The sequence below is a fragment of the Mytilus californianus genome, unplaced genomic scaffold, assembly GCF_021869535.1.
Source record: "Mytilus californianus isolate M0D057914Y unplaced genomic scaffold, xbMytCali1.0.p SCAF_9, whole genome shotgun sequence".
Lineage (NCBI taxonomy): Eukaryota > Metazoa > Mollusca > Bivalvia > Mytilida > Mytilidae > Mytilus > Mytilus californianus.
Window position 1 is genome coordinate 47,610,108 of NW_026262745.1, and position 26,950 is coordinate 47,637,057.

General features: G+C 31.0%; 1 protein-coding gene across 1 annotated transcript; it reads right to left on the minus strand.

Moving 5' to 3' along the window:
• Positions 1 to 437: 437 nt before the first annotated feature.
• LOC127715931 (fibropellin-3-like) lies at positions 438 to 26,950 on the minus strand. Its single transcript, XM_052222039.1, has 7 exons — positions 26,914 to 26,950; positions 26,015 to 26,128; positions 24,320 to 24,433; positions 3,917 to 4,030; positions 3,214 to 3,327; positions 1,579 to 1,692; positions 438 to 571 (listed from the first exon to the last, which is right to left on the minus strand). The coding sequence occupies exons 1-7, from the start codon at positions 26,948 to 26,950 to the stop codon at positions 438 to 440; spliced, it is 741 nt and encodes a 246-aa protein (XP_052077999.1).

A 26,950-nucleotide genomic window follows, 5' to 3' on the forward strand; every position in this document is an offset into this window, starting at 1 on the left:
GTTCCACTTGTTGTAACCACACTCCAGGCCGCTTTCCTTTATTGTAACATTACCGATAGCGCCTTTATTACCTAATATTTACTTGCTTGAGCTACACGACGGGTCTGTCATGTGGAGCAGAAACAGAATACACATCCGTGTAAGTGCATCCCTAGTTTTTTTAAGAGTTCGTGTCGACCAGTCTTGTCCGTGTAATAGCCTGTGTTTATTTGACTTTTCCCACTTTGTACTTTTTTTATCAAATTTTTTCATGGTTTTGATAAATTTGGTGAGAGTCAAATCATTCATATAGTTACAATTTACAATACTCTATATATGTATATCATTTCAGTACCGAAGCACTCAAGAAACGTGCAAATGGCATAAAAAAAAACTATTTGACCTTTAATCAACTGTACTAAACACCAATACAATGTGGATAGACGTTGCAGACATGTTTATAGAACAGTGTACTCACTTTCTGCACAGTTAATTCCTTTGTATGCGGTATTGCAATTACAAGTGTAACCATTAATTTCATCAGTACATGTACCACCATGCTGACATGGATTGGAACCGCATTCATCGTAATCTAAAAGTACCATTTGAAAAGTAAACAGGATAATTAACACATAGTTATAATGTTTGTATATGTTACTCAGACGAAACTTCAATTGTAACGTGTTCCATGTAAATTATATATCGTTTTATTACTATTTAAACTAAGTTCATCAAACACTCGATACTAATAATTGTCATTTCAGATAATCCAGTTCCCTAATATGATTGATTAAGTGTAATTATTGATTGGTCGATACTCCAAATAGATACCAGGACAAAAATCCTGTACGTCAGATACGCGTTTAGTCTACAAAAGACTCATTAGTGACGTTCTATTAAAATAAAGTTAAAATCGCCAAATAAATAAGTTGAAGAGCATTGAGGACCCAAGCAACTCAAGCAAACATTTGTTTTGTTAGATAAAAAATGTATACCCTATGTATTATAATCCAATTTAAAAATTACTCATTCAAAGAAAATTTGTCATTTTAGAAATCTTTTTTTTTTTTTTTCATTTAACGCTCATCTTTTGTATTGTCACAATTATATTATAATGTTGTTTTTTTTAGCACAACAAAATCATGCTGGACTTGAGAAATACAAGTTAATGACATAAGTATCCTTCAAAAATAAAAAAAAAAATGTATAAGTATTTTACATGATCAAGCATAGCCTGTAAAAATCCTTGATACAAAGATGTATAACTAAATGCAGTATATTTCAGTACACAATCATAAACACAAAACCCTTCGTCGATCGTACATAAAAATTGGCATCTTGGTTTATAAAGACGGGAAAAGTCAAAATTTATCTTATTGCAACCCTTTCAATATCGAAGTACTTGGATTTAGTTTGCACGGCATCAAAAAGCACAGCCCAAACTGACACTAACGGAATATGTCTCAGGCTATGTTATAGAAAAACAAAGGATATGGGTATCCATCCATGACACAAAATCAGTACATGCAGAACAAAAAAACACACAAAAAGCAAAGGAACAGCGCTTTTATTTCTGTTCTTTATCTCAAAGTAACTTACTTTCTTCACAGTTATTTCTCGTGTATCCTTGGACACAGACACAAATGTATCCATTGATTCCATCTGTACATGTACCACCATGTTGACAAGGATTTGAAGCGCATTCATCAATATCTAAAATAAACATTACGAAAAAAGTGTAAACCGTAATGAATGAAGAAAACATGACTTATAACATATATGTTTAAACTTAAATGACAAATTTCTTTTTTAGAAGCATTGGTGAAAAAAGTTGCAAAGAAGAGGGCAAAAAAAAACAAGAGAGTTTGAATTTTACAGATTCATATACTTTGTGATAATTTTAAGCAAACATAGTTATACATACTAGTAATACTTATACTTTACACAAAGTCGGATGATGTTGCATTTTGGCGATAGTATGCATAATTTGGCGGTATTTCAGATTTGATAGGATTCTGTGATCACTTATAAATAATAGAAATATATCTTGTTGATGACAAAATGAAACATGTAGCAATCATACTTCTAGACTTACAATCTATTCAAAATCTGAAAAATATATCTCGTATATATGCAAAGAAGTCTGTTAACTATTTAAATTAAGATATCTCAGAATTCTTTCGATAGATCAATTGTAATAATATATGAAGGCTTTGAACATTTCAGTGTTGATATAAAATAAATAACAGAGCGTCGCCGGACTGATTTTTGGTGTTCAAATAATTTAATTTGTGTGAAAAATTAAACAAACATGAAAATTTACGATAAGAAGCGTGGAACCGTAACAACTTTGTGGTTTGTATTTAAATGTTGTATCATATGGGCTTTTTAGCATTATATATTTATCTAAACACATTGATTTCTATTGAACAAATGCACTCGATCACCCCTTTTAACATGTCAATCTAAATCGAAATTTAATGAACAGGTTGTCGTTGTTTTTTACTTTCAGTATATACGTTGATAGATTTTGTTCACAGAACTGCATTTATTGTATTCCTAGGTTTATAAATGCTGAACATTTATTTTACGAAACACACCTGCTGTTCAACAGGTTCTTGAAGTTTAACATAATGAATTTGAAATAAAATTAAGTACTTAACTACAAATTGGTAAAATATAACTCATTCTATATATTTTTAATATGATATACTATTTGAAATACACACTCATTTGCATGGAAAACGACCTGATTATACCTTAATAAAACATAACATAAGATTTTGAACATTACACTATTTCTACCGATTGGAAACTGAATTTACGTTCCTTTCTCAAATTGGCAATTTACTAAAGCAGGGTACAATGATCACAAGTACTTAGGAAAGTTGTTTGACTTCCTTCCATAATTACATTTTGAACTATCAAACTTGTTTGAATCGCTTAAAAGAATAAAAGTAAACCACCAGGTGGCGTGTGTATTTTTGATAACATATCTATTAACTTCGAAATTGTAACGATCATTCTAGTGTATTTTTGATAGCATATCGATTAACTTCGAAATTGTAGCGATCATTTTAAAATTAAACTAAATTATTATAAAACCGAGAGTCAGTCGTGAGATTCTGTAATGACTGCTTTAACACGGTCTTTCCCCGAATGTAATGATTCGTTTGGAGTGCATAAATAGCGCGAGCATACAATATACGCTATATTCTTGTGGATTTCACTTACTTTCGTCACAGTGAACTCCTGTATATCCTGAATTACAAGTACAAGTGTATCCATTGATCAAATCTGCACATGTTCCACCATTTTGACATGGAATTGAAGCGCATTCGTCAATATCTAAAAATGAAATGAATAATTGATACTTGCAAAAAGTTTTTTTTCATATATCCGGTATAAACAATATATTGAAACATGTTAAAAACTTTACGCCGCATACAACGTTATTAATGAAATTATATGCATAATACTAGGATATTTCCAGCATAGAATATAATTCATGTATAAACGTTACGGAATTAGTATATAAAGACAAACAAAATATCCATGTTATGGATACCTTATTAATACGTAATGAATACGTTGTTTATTTACTGATTTTGAATACATCTTCGTTAGTCTTTGTTATTTGTTATCAATTACATAATTTAGGAGCATCAAATAATGGTCCCCTCCATTGCTCAAAATCATATTTAGATATAAATCCAGAAGATCATGTATGCTGCCGAGTGGTATACCTATCATTTTACTTACACATATTTTTATCCCTATTCTATCAATTTCAATGAGTTATAAAACTAGAATATTCTATTTCATATACGTCTAGAATAAAGATCACTTATAAACTTGCCCTGAATCATATAATATTTTGTTACGCACAAACAACGCAAGCATATACTATCGATACATATCTGACAGTATTACTTACTTTCTTCACATTGAACTCCTGCATATCCCAAGTGACAAGTACAAATGTACCCATTGATCACATCTGCACATGTGCCACCATTTTGACATGGAAATGAAGCGCATTCGTTAATATCTAAAATTAATACATATTTGATAGAACATAGTTGATACTTGTAAAACATTCACTCTTATATCATACCTAAATATTAAACGGGAGCCTTAAATTACACCACATTAAACGTTTTAAACGAATAAGTATATGCACATTGAATATTGTAATGTAAGGATTTTCTTTTTACGTGATAAAGATTGTGTTCAGTCAGTATACTTTTAATAGATAATAAGTAATATGTTTGCATTTTTAATACTATGCATAATGAAATCTTGGTATGTATGCCGTTTCTTTTTTTCTTTTTTTAATATAGTTTAGAGTCATCATGTCATACATGTTAAGCACGCCTGTTGTATATCGAAGGCAGAAGAATATTGAAATGACAGAAAATAAGTATTCGTAAAGTCATAATAGAGATTTCCAATAAAATGACATACGTACCTGACTCGACGTACGCACGTAACGGGACCGTTTATTGCTAACCTATTAATTTTGTTAAATACGTCATTCAAGTTTTAACTAAGAATTCCTAAACTATAACACCCATTCAGGACCAATTTTATCAATATCAAGTATTTCTAAGATGATGAAAAACGAAAGAAATCATGATTTTTATATATCACGTTATTATTGAGATTCCCGCCAAAACTTCACTGTCATAAGATCACGTATATACACGTATCTTTACCTATCATACGATTGATTTGAGTTGTCTTTCATGGTTTTGACCATGACTTTGTTTTTCGATATACTTTGCAAATGAACTTTTTATTATTTAATATTTGACATGCTTTTATTTGTCGTTATCAGATTGGTGTCCCTTTTTCCTTTCGTCTCTTAATGTTTTATAATATTTAATTTCCTTGGGTATTTATTATATGACAGATATTTTTCTAGCAATTTCAGAAATATCGAATTCAAAGTGTTAGTCAGAATTTGTCTCTGTTAGAGTTGATAACTTGGATTGCATCATACCTTATTAAGCATCATTTGACCCCAGGAGTGTAAAGAATAAATCGAAAAAAGAATGCATGCTAAGCATACTAATGCATTTGAAGAGATAATTGAAAATATTTGTTGAACGGACAGACTGGCGGACGGACAGACAGGGTGATTGTAATATGAGTGCGGGTACAATATTTTGTCAGTGTATGTATCTTAGATGCTAGTGGTAAGGAAGTCTGGATCAAAACGGGTAAATCTTTACTTTTTAAAAAGTATTTTTTACTATTTAGAATAATAATTGCATGCCTTCTGGATAATAGTACAATAGCAAGTCACAAGGATAATGGAAGCTGTGAAACACCATTTTACAATAAAAACTAAGCTTTTTGATACAAAGAAACAAGGAGAAAAATCAAACAAATTATGCAACAAAAAGTGATATCAAAACAAAACAAATGTTGCTAGAATAATAATATATGCACTTAAAGCATAAAATATATAAACAGGTTTTTATTAAATATGGAATTGACTGGTAGCAGGCCAGCCTCGATTTTGGGTTCAATTATTTTGTTGGACAATTCGATCCAGCGAATCACTATCATTTCATCATCCTCAATATATATGTAATATTTGTCGCTGGATATAAGACATACATCAGTATCATCATCTGCGGCTAAATCTTCGTCGTATTTATTATAGCTTGTAAGTTTTATAGCTTGATGCTAAATTCTTATCTGATATTTTAGCCAATTTATGTCGAGAACTTATTTTATGCATGCATCTCTTTGCTACATGCTATAAATGTCCAAGTTAAAGCCAATAGAGATCATAGAAGTATGTTTATCAAATGATCATGTCTACTCATAATTAAAACAGTAAGAAAGGGATTGACTCGTCCGACTAAAACTAAGCACAAAAACAGCAACTACTAGCATTTCAAAATAAACTCCATGAACCGATCTTAGAGTATTCACAGCTACTGAACACTATCTTAAAAACAATTACAACTAATAAATACAGAATAATTATCCAGTCTAGAATATTAATCTATTATTTCGTACTGTTACACCACTGTCCCAGGTAAGTCACTAAGTGGGCCCGTTAACATGTTTAACTCCGCCACATTATGTATGGCGGTGACTGTCCCAAGTAAGGAGCATGTAATTCAGTGGTTATCATTTGTTGCTGTGCTTTCGTTCATTTTTTTTGTACATTAATTAGGCCGTTAGTTTTATCGTTTTTGTTGTTTTACATTTGTCATTTTGTGGCATCCTATAGCTGTATATTCGGTATGGGCTTTGCTCATTGTTGAAGGTCGTACGGTAGCCTATAGTTGTTATTTTCTGTGTCATTTGGTCTCTTGTGAAGAGTTGTCTTATTGGTAATCATACTACATCTTTTTTGTACATATCACAAATTAAGTATATAAACACTCCAGAAAAGCAAGACCTTGTGTCATGTCAAAAGCACAGAGTGTCTGTAGGACCATTAGTGTGCATAACTGTATAGCAGATTATATGTAGTTTCTATAAAATGTAATGATAATTTATCAGTAAAAGATACATGATTATTTGTTAGTGGGATTATATATAACTAAATAAATGAATATTTATATTAAAAGAAACATCAGAAACAAGAATATGTGTCCATTAGATTACACGCCAGTATCACATTTCTGTGTTAAGTGAGCTCTAAATCCAGGAAAAATCCAATTCAGTATGTAGTCTTAAACTTTATATCTCGTGCGAAATGTCTAATGTTCAAACATTGTTGTTTTTAAAACGTATTTATAAAAGTCAAACGACAATCATTTAATTTTTTTTTAGTGCTTTACAATTTGTGATTATGGCCCGATCCAAGATATTTGAAAGAAGGCGTAGTTCCCGATAAATAGAGAATATCATATGGCTTTTTTAATTTCACATCCGTATCAACCCGAGACACCAATATAATTCCAAGAGCTCTGCTCGAGGGATTATATTGGTTGAGGGTTGATACGGTATGTGATATTGAAAAAGCCATATCATATACACTATATTATATACATATACCTCACGTAGATGTTTGTTTTTTGTGACATGACGTCATACAGATAAGAAGGTTTGAAATGACGTCATACAGATTATAGGTTTGACATGACGTCATACAACATGGATAAGGGGTTTGATAAAGCCTTTGCAACAGTGACTGCAATCGATGACGTGACGTCATACAGATTAAAGGTGTAATAAAGCCTTTGCAACCGTGCTGATATCGATATCATCACGGGTGGCTGATACAGCACGATTGCCAATGATTGTATTACACATACAATATATCTGTATTTACTACTAAGTATATAATAATTGAATTTATACTGCGGAGCGAAGCAACGCGAAAAAATATTGGACGATTTTATACTAAACATTTGTATAGATAACGTGGAAAATGTGAGATGTTCAAAATTACTTGGCGATCGAAAGGGGGGAGTACGCCCTCTACCCCTGTATCTGCGAATGCACGTTTATGCATACATGATCAAAACCTTGTCCCATGCATTATTATAGTTAAAGACTAAAAAGTACTTTTTGATAAATGTATCAATGATATGAATTTCTGCCCACGTCAAATTATCTTGAATTAAATTATAGATTTTTTTTTTAAGTTAGTCGCGTACACCTTTTACATTCGGGTGTGTTGGAATCCACTTTTTAAACGTTACAACTTATAAAAACAAAAAAAGACATAACTTTCTCGCTTCGGATTTCATTATTTTAATATTTTCATGCTAAATGTTTACTTGGTAGTTTTTAAAATTCATATGTTGAGAAGAACTGAAATATGGGTCAAGTGAAATGACAAAAAATGATGGGTGTATTTGATTACAAGTTGCTAGCTTACTTATTCCATTAAAATATTATTGTCAATAAAATCATTAAAAATTTAATAACAAAATATTTAAAGATTAAAAAAAGTAGTTGGGGTTGATTTTTACATTAAGTCTACATCAGCAAAAAATGCGTGTTCAAAGAGCAAAAAATGCATGCAGTGTATGCTCCCCTCCGTCATGCTTCGATGCAATAGGACGATATACGTTGAGTTAGGTCGGTTATGTCGAGTAAAGTCATTTTATTGGAAATCTCTAATATATATTTTCTCAAAGAAACTTAAATACTATTAACCGTAATAAAATATTCTCTATTTGATTGAATATCAATAAATTAATTAAAAATCATTAGATACTGTGCTGTTTTTTGTGTAATATAATAAAATGTTAATTTATGTCCCTTTCATCAATGTTGTTAAAGAAGTTGAACAACTAGGTTAAGATCAAATAATATATTTACGTTAAATTGTTTACCTGAACATGAGTATGAAACTGTCATATATTTATATTTATTTGGGCATGGGTCAGTTCCAATGTCTCTTGGATGAATAGAACAGGTCTGCTTGTCCTGACATTTTTGTATGACCCAACTTGTTGAGTCCATGGTGCATTGAAAACCACTGTAGTATGGCCCATGGCCATCGGCGCATGTTGTTCCATCATTTCTCCCATACGTAGAACTAGTTATTGTCATAACCGAATATAAGTCACAAGCTACGGTGTCTGTATCCAAGTGACAAATGATTTGCTCAAGGCCTGCAAATGAAATTTACTCATTAAATAGTGTATTGGTGTTATTGTAACTGTGTAAGTTTTCGTGCTTTATATGGTCTCATTTCGTCTTAGATGAATATAATATGCATACCAGTAAACGGGTTGTCGTTTGCAAAATGCATTGAACAATCACCGTTACAAGGAATTGTCCTAAAATCAATCATTTGAGATTCTTACCAAATAATGGGCAGTATATTGTACAATTCGTAGAAAGAAAAAAAACTACATGCAGTCTTTTCAGAAAGACTTCTGAAATCAAAGCTGTATGAACCATGTTCAGAAATATTCTTTGAAGTTCATGATCTTACAAAAACCATAGATTGTTCCTTATTCCATTTTTGACTGATATTTTTCAGTTATATTAATTTTCCTGAACTAATACATTGTTGTTCGTGTTAATTGAGACCGATATAGCACCTGTCAAACAATTAATGCTTAGAAAACCTCATGGTAAAAAATTGCGGAAGAGTACGTCCACATTCCATGATTTATAATAAAAAATGAGCACCAGAAATATTGTTGAACGCAATATTAAACTACACTTTGATTATGAATGTTTGTACAATAGAAGAGTGGATTTATAGTACCTGCATATAATTTTGAACGGCTTGTTTTGTATTTACATCATCTGATGACCTTTACATAAAACTATGTAGTAAACCTCTACATTTAAGTTATTTATAAGATTTTTTCTTTGCGGTAAGTTTTGAATTGTACAGACATTTCGCTTGCAATCAATTTAGTTACATAACTTTCCAGATAATTCAATAGCTACTGTTTTACACAAATAAAACACAGGTGCCGAAAAATATGACAAACATTAAAACCATATTGACTATGACGTGTAAAAGCAAGTGTGTCTAGAATAAACTGTTAAAAACAAAGATAACAAAGTAACAGACTTCTGCTTGGTTTCGTTTATTGAGGTAATATCAACATAGACATTTTATTTCAAAATATATTTTCTAGAGCAAGTTCTGTTGGGTATTTAAAGTACGATTGACAAATAGTAAATTTCTCAACGCTTTGTTCTTTCGAAATTCATAGGATTATTTCAGATTTTCTTTCAGTAAAAAGTATGAAGATCCAAAGCAACAGTTAAATTCGACAAGACGAAGAAAGTCATTCAACATTATGACAAAAAGAAATAAGGAAATACATACAAACAAAATTCAAGAAAATGTTATCAAAAAACTATTACGAAAACCAAACGGGAGAGAACTCTTATGTTCCAGTAGGGTAATATAACCTGCATGCAAATCAACTATAAACATCATCGTTTCTTTTCAAGAAGATGTAAAGCCAAATATCTTTATAGAAGCAGCTATACAAGTTTTTGAAGATGGAGGAATTTGACACTATGTACACATGTTAATGAAATACAAAATTAAACTTTCTTTTGCAAAGGGTAAAACACTTGTGATTACAATTCTGACAAAAGATCAAACACAGCATGACTGACAAAAGATCAAAACCAACTTGACTGACAAAAGATAAATTTTAAAAAGAAATGTAGTTTTAAATAAACTGACAAAAATAATGATGGCAAACAAATAAATTTCTTTAATTGGGTGAAATTCAGCCTCCTGACTTGGGACAGACACATAAGGAATTAGGCTGGGTTAAACATGTTTGTGAGCGCTCAACTCTCCCCTAACCTGAGCATGCTGAGTTATATTGTCGAATATAACGCATGATTTTATTACTTATTTTCATTTGCTTTGCAGTGGGTTTTACTAGTGTATCAAGGATTGAATGGTCACTCTGTCAAGAGCCTGCATATACAATCCACTTCCACATGTTCCAGATATAGCTCTCATTCTACAATCACTGTAGTTGCTTATCATATATGTTATCGAAATATTTGAAATAGTTTACAATACATTTCGTCATTTGGAGATCAATGTTCTCTCTTTGCAGTATATTTAGATCTCGTGCTGAAGAAAGAAAAATTACATAGAAATAAAAAAAAAATTGCCAGATGTTTTAAATAAACTAGTCAATACAAATAAATGCCTATTGGTAAAGGAGAGACAAAATATAACAAGGGACATGCAAACTCATAAGTCGAAAATTAACTGACAACGCCATGGCAAAAAATGAAAAAGACCAAAAGACAAATAACAGTAGACAAGTTTTTCTTTACCATTAAAATTGTTCTATATGAACGTTGGAGATTTTATTAAGGGAACTGGTGATCATTTATCACACAGGTATCATATTAAAAAAAATGTATTGTGTACGACTGTCAAATGGTATATAGATGGGTCCTAAAGTTTGGCAAAATTTGCCATTTCAGTACGAAAAACACGAATCAAAGATGTCAGACGTATTAATACTTAAACGAATGATATACTGTTAATTTAATCTCTATGACGCATCTTCTTTATCTTAACGAAAACTTTCATTTTGAAACTAAAGTTTTTAAAATGTCGTTATAAGTGGGTTTCACACAGTCTGTCAATTTAGTGATTTCGACAACACATGTTGCATTTTCTATAACATCAAAAATTAAGAATATTTATTTGATCACTGAACTACATAAAATTAGCACCAGCTTACCATATGTGGCTGAAACATAAATGTGTATAGAATACAAAATCCATAACAACTGCATAGTTACACCTTTCCTGTTAAACCTCAACAACTTGGTTTAACAATGCTATAACTATGATAATCAAAGCTTCAACACATTGAAAGAGATGTTAATTAATCCTAGATTAATAAAGCTTATTTATATTGATTATAGTAAAACTTAATTATTAAATTAGAATTATGTTCAAATACAAATTGAAATCGTTATAACTAAACGGTTTTCGATTCATCTAATTGGTGCTTCCTAATTGTCTAGTCTTTGATATAATTGCAATATTCCTACGTAAAAGACGATTAAAAACAAATATTTGATATAAAGCGTTATAATTTCAGTAATTTTCAAATTGATTTTTAATAAAGTTAAAATTGATTTTGAAGCATTTATTTACTTTCTAATGCAAAGTAGAATTCCTAACAAAAATGGAAAACGATTTGAAAAATTATGCATAAGTATGATTGCCTTTAAAGTCATATGAAACTTCAAATTTAATTTTCAAGTTCAAAATGTTATATATACTTGAATGGCTATGTTTTACATTAAAACAAGTGTTTGTGAACTTTCTTGTAAATGAAAATGCTTAATATTATCAACATCTTAATAAATGTACTGCTGTTACGTTATAGTCTTCCCGTATACTGATTCGCCAACATTATCCTGACTGCAGAAACTACGAGACCTCTGTCTAGAACTACGGCTTTCGAATAGCGCAAGTGAGAGGGGACAACCGTGAGAATGTAAACAAACATGCACTGAAAGGTAAATAGTAATACATGATTCTTAAAGAACTAATCTAACACTGTGTGCAACAAATCATTTACCAACTGTCAAGGAAAAGTTTAATTAACAAATGGCAACGAATGGAAAATATGAAATGGCTCTATCAATTCAGTTATTTGTCACGTGCTCCAAAAGCTCTGTGCTGATTGTTTATTAATCTCACGATCCGGTAAAAAAAATTAATTAGCCTGCGATCAACAATTACCGAATGAAATATTATTTCTCGATAATATGTTATAGATTCGTAATGAATATATATTAAAAAAAAACGTGCATACAGAACTTAGTTTAGTATATATGTATACATTAGTTCAATGATTTCGATAATGTTAAAATTACTCGTAACTCTTTTCATATGACTTCAAAAGAGAGACAGGTGATACGAAAGGAACAGTCAAACTCATTAGTGGAAAACGATCTGACAGTCACATGGCAAAAAACCCAAAGGAAGACCAAAAGACAAATAACTGTCTACAAAACATAACATAGTAAACCAAAGGCTGAGCAACACGAACCCCACCAAAGCCCTCGATGATTTCAGTTTTAACAGATCCTGCTGAACCACATGTCCACATATGACACCCGCCATGAAATTCCTAGAAAATGCATTTGTTATATCAAGGGATGTGGCAGCACGCAATTGCCCAGGTAAAGAGGGGGCGCCAGCAAACATGTCTAACCCCGCCACATTCTGTGTATACCTATCCCAAGTCATGAACCTTCAATTCAGTGTTTATCGTTTGTTGCTGTATATCATTTTTTCCCCTTGTTTCTTACATTTATAAGGCAGTTTTCTCGTTTAAATTATTTTACATTTATTATTTCGGGGTCTTTTGAAGCTTACTGTGTGCAGTGGGTTTTGCTGATTGTCAAAGACCGTACGGTGACCTTTAGGTGTTTACTTTCCCGTCATTTGGTCTCTGGTGAAAATTTGTCTCATTGGCAATCATACAACATCTTAAGCTTCTTATTTTATACTTCTAATGTAAAACATGTTTGCACATAAAAGTTTTGCATTCGGTAAAGTTGTAGGATTAAATTTACATGACTTATTATTTACAATCTGGTATATTATTAGGGTTAGACAAGAGTCAGTTATCAACGAGTTATAACCGCTGTATTTGTTATTCAATGCTATATGAAATCTTGTCTGAAGTAAACCAGCCTTTGTAACAGTGTCGGAGGGCAATATTTTATTTGTCATATTAGATACGTATTGCTTTTGTCGGATCAATCAAAATAGCTTTGCTTCTGTATTGTTTATGTTGTGTTATTCATACTTCTGATTTGATACTGTAATGTACCCTTATCATAAAGTGTTTACCTGTCATTGTACGCGGTTTTTTTTTGTAGGTTTTGTAATATCAGTGATCGGATTTAAAAACAGTTGCGCAAAGCCTGGAAAAAAACATACTTAAGTCTGTCAAATGTTCATATAAATGCCCTTTTCCGGAGTGGAATCATATGTTAATTTTTTCAGGTTTGAGGGGATAGGGAGTTTGAAAGATGATAAAGATCCATGTCAATTGTTTAAACATGATGCTGACTTCTGCAATTTGTGTTATAATGTGTACTGTAATTGGCTCGGTGACTAATTCACCAAGTGTACTAGCAATTATAAACACAAGTAAATTTGATATTAGACGGTCGGTGTCATCTGAATAGCTCTCAAATTAATGAACAATAAACAATTAAGTTCTTTTCAGTGTTCCAATAATAAGTGTTCCGGTTAATAAGTTAATTAAAATTTTAGAGGATTGCAACACAATTTCATATAGCAGTTCTAAGTATGAAATCGTTCAAATTATAATGGCATATTGTTATTCTAAACTGTTTCCCAAAATTGATCGCCCTGAAGATCATAAAAAACAGTTTATTAAAATAAAGTATGTCAATAAAGGTTTTGATTTTGTAAATATTGCCGGTATTTTTAACGACCATTCTGTTAAAGAACAAATTCCGGGATATTTTGATAATACTGAGCTCCCTCTTATTTGTTATATTTACAAGAAATCTACCCGGAAATTTGTGTTTAATTATAGCCAATTGTGTAAAGATGTTAATATCAGTGAAAATACACCTACTTCATGTAATTGCAGTAATTCCGAATACATTTATGGACCCATTTCCCATGTTATAACAGGAGATCTTAACATCGTTCAAGACCGAGAGTTAAAATCATTCCTCAGTAAAGGACCTAAATATCGTCCCCCGTCAATTATTAATTGGAATGAGTGTCGTAATATCATCCACGACTCACTCCATACTTACTGTTTGAATTGGATAAAACGGGAAAAAGCTGACAAAAAATCTTTGGACTCTTTTTTTAAATCAGTAATGAACATAGTTGATATACGTATTCAACATTTTAAAGAACATTTTACTCTTAACAATAACCACAATAAACCTATTTCTCGTATCAAACATAAACTAAAAGAACTAGCCAAGGAATTTGTTTTTGTCCCGGCCGATAAAGCTGCTAATAATATTATTATTGTTTGACGTAAATTTTACATTGAGGTTCTGAAAAAAAGAAATCACCAATTCACCAACATTCCAACTGACTCCATTTTCAGAAAACGACATATGTAACAAACATAAACTTTTAGCTACCGCTTTACAAGCAGAACCAAATACAATGAAAGTCCCAACTTTGTATTGGCTTCCGAAGCTACGCAAAACACCTTACAAATATAGATTCATTTCGTCTTCAAGCCATTGTTCCACTACTAAATTGTCTATTCTTCTTACCAGTACACTTGGTACAATCAAAAACCTGATAATAAATTGTTCAAATAAGGCCTTCGAAAATAGTGGAATTAATTACTTTTTGAGTGTCAAGAACTCGTTGGAAGTACTTGATAAATTGCATGCATATATTGGTGATTTTGAATCTGTTCAAAGTTTTGATTGTTCTACCCTATATACCACATTGCCTCACATTCTCATTAAGAAAAAATTCACACACCTAATTAAATGGGCATTTAAAAAGTCAGAATGTGAATATATATGTTCAAACTCTTTTAGGTCATTTTTTAGAAGCAATAAACAAAAAAACTATGTCAATTGGACATGCTTTGATACTATATATGCCCTTGAATTTTTACTAGATAACATTTTTGTTCGCTTTGGAGATTCCGTATATCGTCAGGTTATCGGAATTCCAATGGGGACTAACTGTGCACCACTTATTGCGGACCTTTTTTTGTATTGCTATGAGTTACAATTTATGACAAAAATCAGCAAAGACCCATCGAAACAACATCTGATACACAAATTTAATAATACTTTTAGATATTTGGATGATATTTTGGCTCTCAATAATGACGACTTCAGTGTGTATACTAAAGAAATTTATCCTGTTGAACTTACTTTAAATAAAGCTAATACTAACAATGACCACTGCCCTTTCCTCGATCTTGATATCTATATCATTAACGGAAAGCTTAATACTAAAATATATGATAAAAGAGATGATTTTTCATTTCCTATCGTTAATTATCCATTTTTAGATGGTGACGTTCCCTTGTCACCATCTTACGGTGTTTATATATCTCAACTTGTACGATTCGCTCGTGTATGTAACAATGTTTTAGATTTTAACGAGAGAAATTTATGTATTACTGAAAAATTATTACACCAGGGTTTTCGATATCACAAACTAGTCAAAACATTTACTAAATTTTATCATCGGTATAAGGACATCATTCGTAAATATAGCTCAACATGCAGACTTCTTATACGTTCAGGTATTTCACATCCAATTTTTTTTTGGAAATATTCTTTATAAAGCACAAAAATGTCAGTATTCACCTCTGAAGCTAACAAAACCTTTAAATAGACTTATTAAGAAGGGATATAGTTACGATACTGTTGTCAGGTCATTAAAGATTGCATATTTTGGCGTTAATATTGATTCACTTTTAGGGTCTTTGCATCGGCACTAAACACATTTATTTAAAAACCAGTTGTTGGCATGACACGGGTTATGTTCTTCTCATATATGTTATGATGGTATGATACTAAACCCCTAACGGGAAGGATTGTGCCTGATATTCATATGATGAAGACATAATCTTTCAATCAGTTTAATTGAAGTCTGGAGCTGGCATGTCAGTTAACTGCTAGTAGTCTGTTGTTATTTATGTATTATTGTCATTTTGTTTATTTTCTTTGGTTACATCTTCTGACATCAGACTCGGACTTCTCTTGAACTGAATTTTAATGTGCGTATTGTTATGCGTTTACTTTTTTACATTGGCTAGAGGTATAGGGGGAGGGTTGAGATCTCATAAACATGTTTAACCCCGCCGCATTTTTGCGCCTGTCCTAAGTCAGGAGCCTCTAGCCTTTGTCAGTCTTGTATTATTTTTAATTTTAGTTTCTTGTGTACAATTTGGAGTTTAGTATGGCGTTCATTATCACTGAACTAGTATATATATTTGTTTAGGGGCCAGCTGAAGGACGTCTCCGGGTGCGGGAATTTCTCGCTGCATTGAAGACCTGTTGGTGACCTTCTGCTGTTGTCTGTTCTATGGTCGGGTTGTTGTCTCTTTGACACATTTCCCATTTCCATTCTCAATTTTATTCCAGTCATTTTTCAGACTAATTAACTGTAGCAAATGCAGAACTGTTTAAACAATCACTTTGCAGTAAATTTAAATCCGATTGGATAATGTTAGACTATTCAGTTATTTACCTGTACACATCAACATCACACTGAATAGTCTGAATTGACTACAAGCAAATTGTATGCAGTGGATGAGTCTGAAAATTGACGAAAAACTGAACATGACTGTAATTTTGTAAAGACTTTTTCAGATGATGCTAAGATGAAAAGGACCTTATTAAAACTAAAATGTATTTACTAGTGATGTATTCAATTTTTCAATTTGTTTTTTCAATATGTTTAAAAAAGCTACGTTCCCAAAACAATATTATACAATGTAAGTAAACATCAAAAGTCCGTTGTTCCTGAATACTTTGTAATTAAACTGACTTAACTTAATAACTTGATAGTTGATCTCATTCTTGGAACCAACCTATTCCTATACAGATGTAAAGTAGAAAACAAACCAGAACTGTGGTCATCATAATCTGTTACGCACAATTTGAAGATATCTTAGGTCACAAAGGTTTTCAGGAAAGTACTTAATATGATACAATGTTTATAAAGTTTGCTCGTACACTTAAATTGTAATGATATGTTCATACAAGTATTGAATTTGAAATACTTTTTTAATATAAAAACCAAACCATACACCATAGGATCTCAAGGCAATCATGCAAACAGAAATCAATTACCATACGGCCTTCAAAAAAATGTGCTTAACTCATACCGAAAAGTTATCCTATCCTAAAAGGCCACGACATAATTCAAAAATGTAAAATGATTTGAACGATTAATGTAAACACAATAAACGCAAAACAAATATGAAAGACATTATATAGAGAATTTATGAAAGGTGACGCTCAGTAAGAGAATTTATGGAAGATAACACTCAAACAAACATAAGGAACCGAAGAGAAACCCAGCAGTAGACGACAGTTATAGAAACCAGGAATTTACGCTCACAACCTTTTGTATCGTTTAGCGATAACATATTCTCAGGAAAACAATGGGCAGAATGCCTGGAGAGAATAGAGAGGAAATCTTATTGGTTTATTCTCGTTTTGCTGAAGTCAATGTCTATGATCTTTGATTTAACTCTTGGTAACAATTCATATGAAGTTTTATTAAGGTTATGTTTGTATGTGTGTTTATATTGTTTACGTCAGTTGTGATTTATGTATGTGATGTATGGTTACACAGTTTTGGCTGCTGGATCCAAATTATTGACATAATTACCAATTATGTCTGTTTTGTTTGCTCACCAAATTTTGTCAGTATAACATTGTATAAACGAACTATGAACAACAGTCATACAATGCGGAAGTTTAGATAGTTATAAAACCAGGTTTAACCCACCATTTCGGAAAATGCCTCCCCAAGTCAGGAATATGATAATTGTTTCCATTTGATCTTTTTGTTTATTTAGTCAAAGGTTTTATGAAAGTCTACCTTTTATAATATACCCTGAAGTTTGGTATTTTTGTTACTACTGTTTTATGTTACAGTGATATTTCCAAACGTTAAATCAAAAAGTAAAGGCAAATGTCAGCCGTTGTTCAACAGAAGGAACGTTTTATTTTTTTTTTTTTTTTTTATTATTTGAAATGTATACTTTAATCTTTCTTTTTATACGGGTTAACAATTGGGATGTTCAGCTCATAGGAAGGCAATGACTGGGTATTGATTTAACTCAGTTCCTACATGATGAGGCTCCTGATTTTCTTTTTATTTGATTCAATACTAATCAAAAAGACATATGGAAATTTCAATTTTTATTTTGTAACATTCTAATAGCTACGTTTAGTGCATATAAAACATAGGCCGTCAAGTTGATACGATATTACCTTCTTACTATTTTACGATAAAGGGTTCTTGTTTACAGGGTAGCTATTTACCTAAATGTTTGCATTGCATCTTCAAAAGAACTGTTCTTTCCTAGGAATAAATCACCGTGGCTGTATTTGACAAAACCTTTTGAAATTTAGAGACCTCAATGATCTTGAACTTCGTCTGTTATGTGGCCTTATTATTTTTTATTCGAGCACCACTGACGCTTTCTTTGTAGACGAAACGCTAGTTGTCGACCTGTCCTGGTATTTTTTCATAGATAACCATTTTTTCGAACTATCTTCGTTGTACACTTTTCAGATTTGTTTTTTTCAATTTGGATAGTTTGTCGTTTTTCGATTATGGATGTGTAAAGGCCTCTTAGGATCTTCACTCCCAAATTAAGAAAAAAAAACCTTCTATTATGATATATAAAATTCTACAAATGTTTCATCTTAAGAAAAAAATGTGTAATGTGTAATTGTAATTGACAAATGAAACGCAGAAAGGTGTAATGAAGAATTATGTGTTGTTAGAAACATGTATAAGTAATCAACTACCAAATACACACAGACTAGAACTGTACATGTACTTTTTTATAAATGGGATTTAAAGACTTAAAATTCGGTTACTTGACAACAATTTGAATATTTAGTGATTCTTTTAATGAAACGAACATAAGAATTGATATAAAGGGTTAAACACCAGTTCATCTATTGGCTTTTTATAAAATTTCCAAAGGTTGACGATAAATAGGTTCGCAATTTAAGAATGGATTGTTATCTTGTTGATTTGCATTGTTTTTTTTTTATATCATAAAATATTGATAAATTCTGTTTTGAATTCATTGTCTTTACCTGTTTGAAATATCGATTTTATGATTTTAATATACTTTATTTAATTTGTTTCATATGGATTAAATGTGATAAAAAAAATTTCATTCACCACATTTCAATTCCAAATAAATCATTTATTTTCTTATTGACATTTCAAACAGTCATTCGTACATTCAACTTTTATCTTTTTTTATTTCATATGACAATTATTTTAAGACATTGTAAATAAAAACATTATTAAAAACAATTAGAGGAAGGAATTGTGTTGAATAGCAAAGTAAATACATTTTTTAAATGTAACTGATGACAATATCATAAATGTATACATTTAAAGCCACAGTAAGTGTTCTCTGTCAATGTAAACCATAAAATTAGTGACATAGGTGTGGGAAAATATCAATTACTCAAATAAAAATTTCACTTTCAAAAAGAACATTTGATAGTACAAACAAGCAGTTGTAATGCTCAAATATTGAACGAAATAAATCCTACAACAATCATATATGGCATACTGATATCATTCAAATCATTTTAGGTGATGAAAAGCAAAATAAGTTCACAAACACAAAAGTTAAGGATCACATCGTCCTAATTTAGTACGTATAATGTGAACACGCACGAGCGTTGCGTATCAAATGAAATATGTAAGATATTATGATACTGTTAAGAAATTCAAAGTCGAAGATTGGAAAGAAGAAATCATCACGTCTGTCATAGAATCTAGTTTGAAGTTGTCCATATATGGTAATATTGACGGATAATAAACAGACCTTCTTTTCTTGGTAGTAACTTTAATTTCTTATTAACTGGTTTATACTGGGTTAATTGGGGCAGGACATCATCAATATATCTGAAAGTGATTTAAAAATGTCCAGCATTTCGATGATATTAGCCTAAGTGTATATGTTTTTTTCAGTGCAATTCCTCATAAAGGATGATTTTTCATGAACTAACACAAAACATCTTATGTTTTCATAAAATGATTCGCTTGGGTTCTCCTTGTCAAGAATATACTTATCAAATATCAATAAATTAATCATCATATATTCTTGTGTCTCACTACAAAAAATATCTGTGAAGTGATATTAGACATGATTCAACTATTAACAAGTGACTGGACTTAACCATGTGTGCTGATTTGGAGAGCATATTATTAAATGTATGCAAATCATGCAAATAATTAAATTTTCAAAGAACATATTGTGTGAGAAAGGGATGCTTTAGAGAATCCACATCACAAAAGGCTTTTCGGGGTGTGCTAAATTACGGGAAAATAAATTTCACTTCGTACCCCGAAAATGTAACCACATATGTAAAAATGTCGCAGCTTCAAAACGAACTATCATAAATATCCAAGTTTACGATATAGGCAGAGGAATTAAGAAAAAGGCTACCATTACCGCCTATCTGAAATGAAATGTACCCATTTAACCATTTTTTTCAAAATGTATCTTCCCGAATGACAAAACACAAAACATTAAACAATTAAAACCAGTTTGTCGAAGTCTGATTGGACTCAATAACTGCAATTTGATATAACTTTTTTTATTACATATTCTTTCTCAAACTATTATAATCAAGATACAAGAAACACAATTCTTACATTGATTTTTTTAGTAAATGTGAAATCTAGGCATATTATTTCAAAAAAATTATTTCAAGGGAGAACATAATGACTGTGCTTTATTATTTTGAGTGAAGTTTAAATAAAGTCATAATCCATTTCCTTGAAAATTGACGTTTTGTGTATTGAAAATGTTTTAAATGACTATGTTGAGGTTAGGGGAAAAAACGAGAGTTACCATAATGTGTTTTAATTTTCAGTTTGAAAATGAAAACAGAATTTATTTTAATAGGAAAACTTTCATCCTTAACTGTAAAGTGTGATGACGTTGATAATTTATAAAATATATTCCTGTGTTATTTAGTAGACAAGACGTGCGTTTCGCCTAAATTAGACTCATTTATATCGTTGAACTAAATACTACTGAAAAAAAAACCAAATAAGGTGTTACAAAGCACTGAAAATAGATAATTCCAAAACGTTCGAAAACATATCTGTCTAAAGCATTGAAGCCATTGGAATAAAAAACCTTACTATTTGGAATTATTTTATAAACATATGATTTCCACGAAATAGCCGCATTAATGATTGTTTATGTTCGCACGTGAGTGTCCTTCAGGGGTATGTTATTTAAAGGGAATGATATAGCCCCTTACTGTCATAAGGTCATATTTTTATAACATAACTCAGCGAATTTGTGAGTTCGGTTGATGAGAAAATTCAACTTGTTGGACATGTTAGAGGCGACAACAGCGACGGAATAAAGACTCTTTGATTATTCTCCTACACATTAACTTAACCTATACAACAATCATATTAATATATGCAAGCTGTATAGATTATCATAAAATTGCGCTAAAGTAATGACCTAGCAGCATACGTTTTATGATATCATAAAATTGCTTTAAAGTAATGACCTAGCGACATACGTTTTATGATATCATAAAATGCTTTAAAGTAATGACCTAGCAGCATACGTTTTATGATAGTTTGGTTATGTTTGTATATGTAATAATGCCATTGTCCATTTAGTATTCTTAGATATATAGGTATATATTGATCGCAAACTAAAGTGACAAATTGTATCCTTTCTAGTAAAATTTACAACGTTCCTAAAATGAACAAACCTATAAGATGTGTAAATAGAGTTATACATAGAAGATGTTATGTCATTCATTCAAAACATGGTAAACGTTTAATGAAACTTTATTTTACAATGTAACAAATATAACAATCTGTGCAATGAATATAAAATATAGTCATTGAAAATGTTAATAACTGATGGATAAGCTTTTTTAAGTTTTTAACATAATAGTCTCTACTTTTACAAATGGAATTGTTGGATTTGCAGAAATCATCTGAAATCTGTTGTCAATAACATCGTACTTAAATCCGTTTTTTTAGAGTTAACTAAAACTGGTCATATTTGATATATCCTAAACATACAATGCAACAGTGATTGCAAAAAGACTTTGGCAGATGATGCAGGGATTCCTACTTTTTCAATGGACCAGGTGCAAAATTACATGAGAGGCAAATGCTGTTTTTGCAATAAATAGACCGCATACTTATTGTTTTCTTTCAAAAGTCTTATTAACTAATAAGTTCAAAATTGTTTAACATAATAGTTCACTTTTCCAAATGCACTTGTTGAACTTGCTGAAATCATCTGACATGTGTTGTCAATAACATTGTACTCGAATCCGTAGCAATCGTGATTTAAAGTGCAAATTCTGCCACAGTTTAATCGTGACATCACTAGAAGGGCCTTGATAGAGACATGAGTACTTTGGTGCTCCTCCAGTGTATAATTTACATCAAATAAATCATTACCTGCAAATAAAAATAATCAATCACTAAAGGAGAAAAAGAATAAATAAAGGCAACAGTAGTATACCGCTGTTCAAAAGTCATAAATCGATTGAGAGAAAACAAATCCTGGTCACAAACTAAAACCGAGGGAAACACATCAACTATAAGAGGAAAATAACGGAACAACAGAAACACTGAAGTGCAAAAACAACAAACGCCAACATACATAGAAACGAAATATTTGATTACAACTGCCATATTCCTGACTTGGTACCAGACATTTTAAGAAAAAATGGTGGGTTCAGAAGGTTAATAGGGAAGCTTAATATGACATCTGATTTTAAATTGAAACTATTTTTTTTTTCAAATATGCATTTTTCTGAATGTTATAAAATGATTTAATAATATTTATGGAACACATGTTACTGCACCATCTGAGCCTTTGACAATTATTGTCTCTAAAGTGATGCTCGAAGCCGAAATTATAGAAAATCCAAAATCGCATTCACACTTTGAAAAGCTTTAAAGAAAAAACGAATCCAAAACTGGATAAGCGATATGCACAATGGAGAAACATTCCTTGATTTATAATTATTTTACAAGGTTGAATCATATTTCAATAAACAATATCTGTATTTTCATGCATGTACTGAAGTATTGAGTTCTGTGCTGGTGATACATATCTTTCCGCATATTGTCGGGGTTTTAGTTCTCTGAAAGGGTTCTTGTTGATGAATCTCATTTTGTTTTTGTTACATTTTTGTTGGCTTTTGATTGATTTTTTATCATTTTATTTGAAGTATGGATTTGTCAGGGATTTCTTTAATTTTCTTACTGTTTTAGGAAAAAACAAGATTGGCCATTCTTTCTAGATTGTGTACGTTTCATTTATTATTATGTGCATTTTATTCATTTTCATTGCAGTACTACAACACTCGAGAAACGCAGACGGCTTCTCGACACCATGACTTCATTTCAATATACGAAACACCCATACACTCTAGGTAGACATTGGAGAGATGTGTATAGACCAATTAACTTACTTTCAGCACAGTCAGTTCCCTGATATGCGGGATCGCAATTACAATTGTGTCCATTTATTACATCTGTACATGTACCACCATGCTGACATGGATTGGAACCGCATTCATCAATATCTAAAAGTTACATTTGAAAATTGGACAGGATAACACATAGCTATTAATGATATATAACTCATGCAACACTTCAATTGTTACGTCTTTCATGTAAAAACAGTGTTTTAGTACAATTTGAACATGATGCGTAAAACACCCAACACCACAAATCGTGAATTCAGATTTTTTTTTGCATTTTAAAAAAGGTTTTAGTCAAACTAGTTCCATATTATGATAGATTACTGTTACATGTGTATCAATTGATTCAATTGATAAGTGAAATCCATATTGACAAAAATTAAACTGTATTCATCAACAATTAAATTTTGCGTCAGAAACATTTTTTGATAAAATATAGTTATAACTGTTACCAGCCACACTTGGATTGTTAATAACTCATGTAATCTTTATGTATTCTACTCCAATTAAAAAAAAAACGCATTACAGCTACAAATTTTTATTTAAGAAATCTGCTTTTGCAAGTGAACATTTATTTAGTATGCATGGCATCAACACGCAAATTCCTGTTAGACACTGGAAGAATATGTCTAATGCGATTACTTACTTTCTTCACAGTTATTCCCCGTGTATCCTTGGATACAAGCACAAGTGTACCCATTAATTCCATCTGTACATGTACCACCATGTTGACATGGATTTGAAGCACATTCGTTAATATCTGAAAGTTATATTATGAAAATAAGTTATAAAGGTCGTGAAAATAGGAAGCTGACTTATAAAATATCCCTTCAAAATTATATATACAAAAAATAAAAAATAAAAAAAACGTAAACAAAAGTTCCTTATTATAGATACATGGATGAAAAAAAAATTGCAGATAACAAAAAACAAAAACAAAAAACAATAAGAGAGTTTAAATTGTACAATTTCATATAATTTATAAGCATTTTGAGTATACAGATTTGTACATACATTATACAAAATCGGATGATGCTGTCTTTAAGTGAAATTATTCGTATCTGACTGTTTTTCGGATTTGATGGAATTCTGTATCCACATATAAATTGTACAAATGCATCAGGTTATTGGAAAAACGAAACATGTAGCATTTATAATTCAAATTTACAATCCATTACAATTTTGTAAAACATTTCTATTAAGGCATGGGAAAGGATTCTGGTCTCTCTTTAAATTACGATATCTCGAAATTTTGCCAATAGAATAATTGTAATTATATAATAAATTATGAAAATAAAAGAAAGTCATCGCATTGACTTTTGCTGTCAACATCATTAACGTTTGAATAGCATAAAAATCTACGATTTAGAAGCGTAAAGCTGTGGCTACTTTATTTATTTATGTTGCCGTTTCTTACACTTTGTGTACTCTTTAAATCCAGACTAATTGATTTATTTTGAGCAAACGAAATCGATCACTCCCTTTCACATATCAATGCTAAGCGTGATTCCAATCAACAAATATTGTATTGAAATAGCAAAACGGTGCATTTATTTGTGCTACATTTTACGTGCATTCTATACATTTATAGATCTGTTTCACTACTTTTAGTGAATGTATTACAAGAGTTATGAAGGCTACACGTTTCACTACTTTTAGTGAATGTATTACAAGAGTTATGAAGGCTACACGTTGATGTTTCGAAATTCAAATGCTAGATCTAAATATATTAAATGCAAATATATATTTTCGAATATAGCTCAATTATGTATGCTATGCCGTAGATGTAGTTCTAATAATGTTCAGATGATGTTTGACCTCATGAACTCAAAATAACAAGTATTGCTTAGCTAATAATTGGTAATATAATTTGATATATTTCAAAATTGAATAATATTTGAAATTAGCATTGCTTCGCGTGGAAAACGACTTGATAAGTATTTAGAAAGCAATAAGCACAAACTATATAATTTTACAATATTTAAACCAATTGTATAATTATTTGACGTCCTTTTCTCAAATTCAAAATTTACTAGAGCATGAATAAGTACGTGGTACCATAATCCCTGAGTGCTTAAGGATATTGGTCGACATTCGCCTATAACTGCATTGTATGCTATTAAAAAGGTTTGAGTCACATTTCGATCGTATTTACAAAATAAAAAGTCAAATATCGATAACTTGGAATTAGCACTGATCATTTAAAAGTGTTACTTAAAACTTATAAAAACTTAGGATAAGTCTTGAGCTATTGTACTGACTTCTTTTACTCGGCCTTGTGTTTGAACGCACAAACAGCGCAAGCATATTATATCGCTATATTTCTGGAAGAATAACTTACTTTCTTCACAGTTAGCACCGGCATATCCTGTGTCACAAGTACAAATGTATTCATTGATCATATCTATGCATATTCCACCATCTTGACATGGACTTGAAGCGCATTCATCAACATCTGAAGAAAAAATGTTTTTGATAAAACATAGTTGAAACCTGTATGGAAAATGTTATTCCTATATCTGATGTAAACACTATATTGGAACGGGTTGAAAATATTACACCGCATTCTACGTGTTAACTAAATAGGTATATGCATACTGAATAGTGTGATATATTGAATCTCTTTGTTTTACGCGACAAAAATGATGTCCATCAAATTGATCATCAAAAAATGTAATGACTTCTTATCGTGTATTTATAACTTGTATTTGTGGATCATAAAGTAGTTTGCTAAATATCTCACTTGTATGAATGTACCATATAATTCCCTTATGTTGACAACAATGTTTGGGCAAAACAAACAGACATAATAGGTAAAAATGTCAAAATTTGTGTGCATGCACATTCTTGTCGTTAACCTAATATTTTATTGTCGGCAATCAATCGCCAGTTCTGTCCGAGGGAATTGCAACCTAAAATGTTTATATTTATATAATAAATTTCAGAAAATTGTCTGACAAAAATCATCATTAAGTAAATTTTATATTGCTGGTTCCTCTAAATACTCAACAAAACCTTTTTGTAAACTATTAACTTAAAATGTATAAGCAATCAAATATAAAAAAAGAAGATGTGGTATGATTGCCAATGAGACATTTCTAATAAAGTCTGGCTTCAGAGCTACTGTGAACTTACATACTCTAGTAGAGGTTTGAATTAGATTTGGAAAAGAAAAACTTCCAAAGTGCTATTAAAATATTTACAATATAAGTCTCTTTTCTCTTGCAAAGGTATACAAACATTTAACTGTTCTACCCTTTACACTTGTATTCTCCAT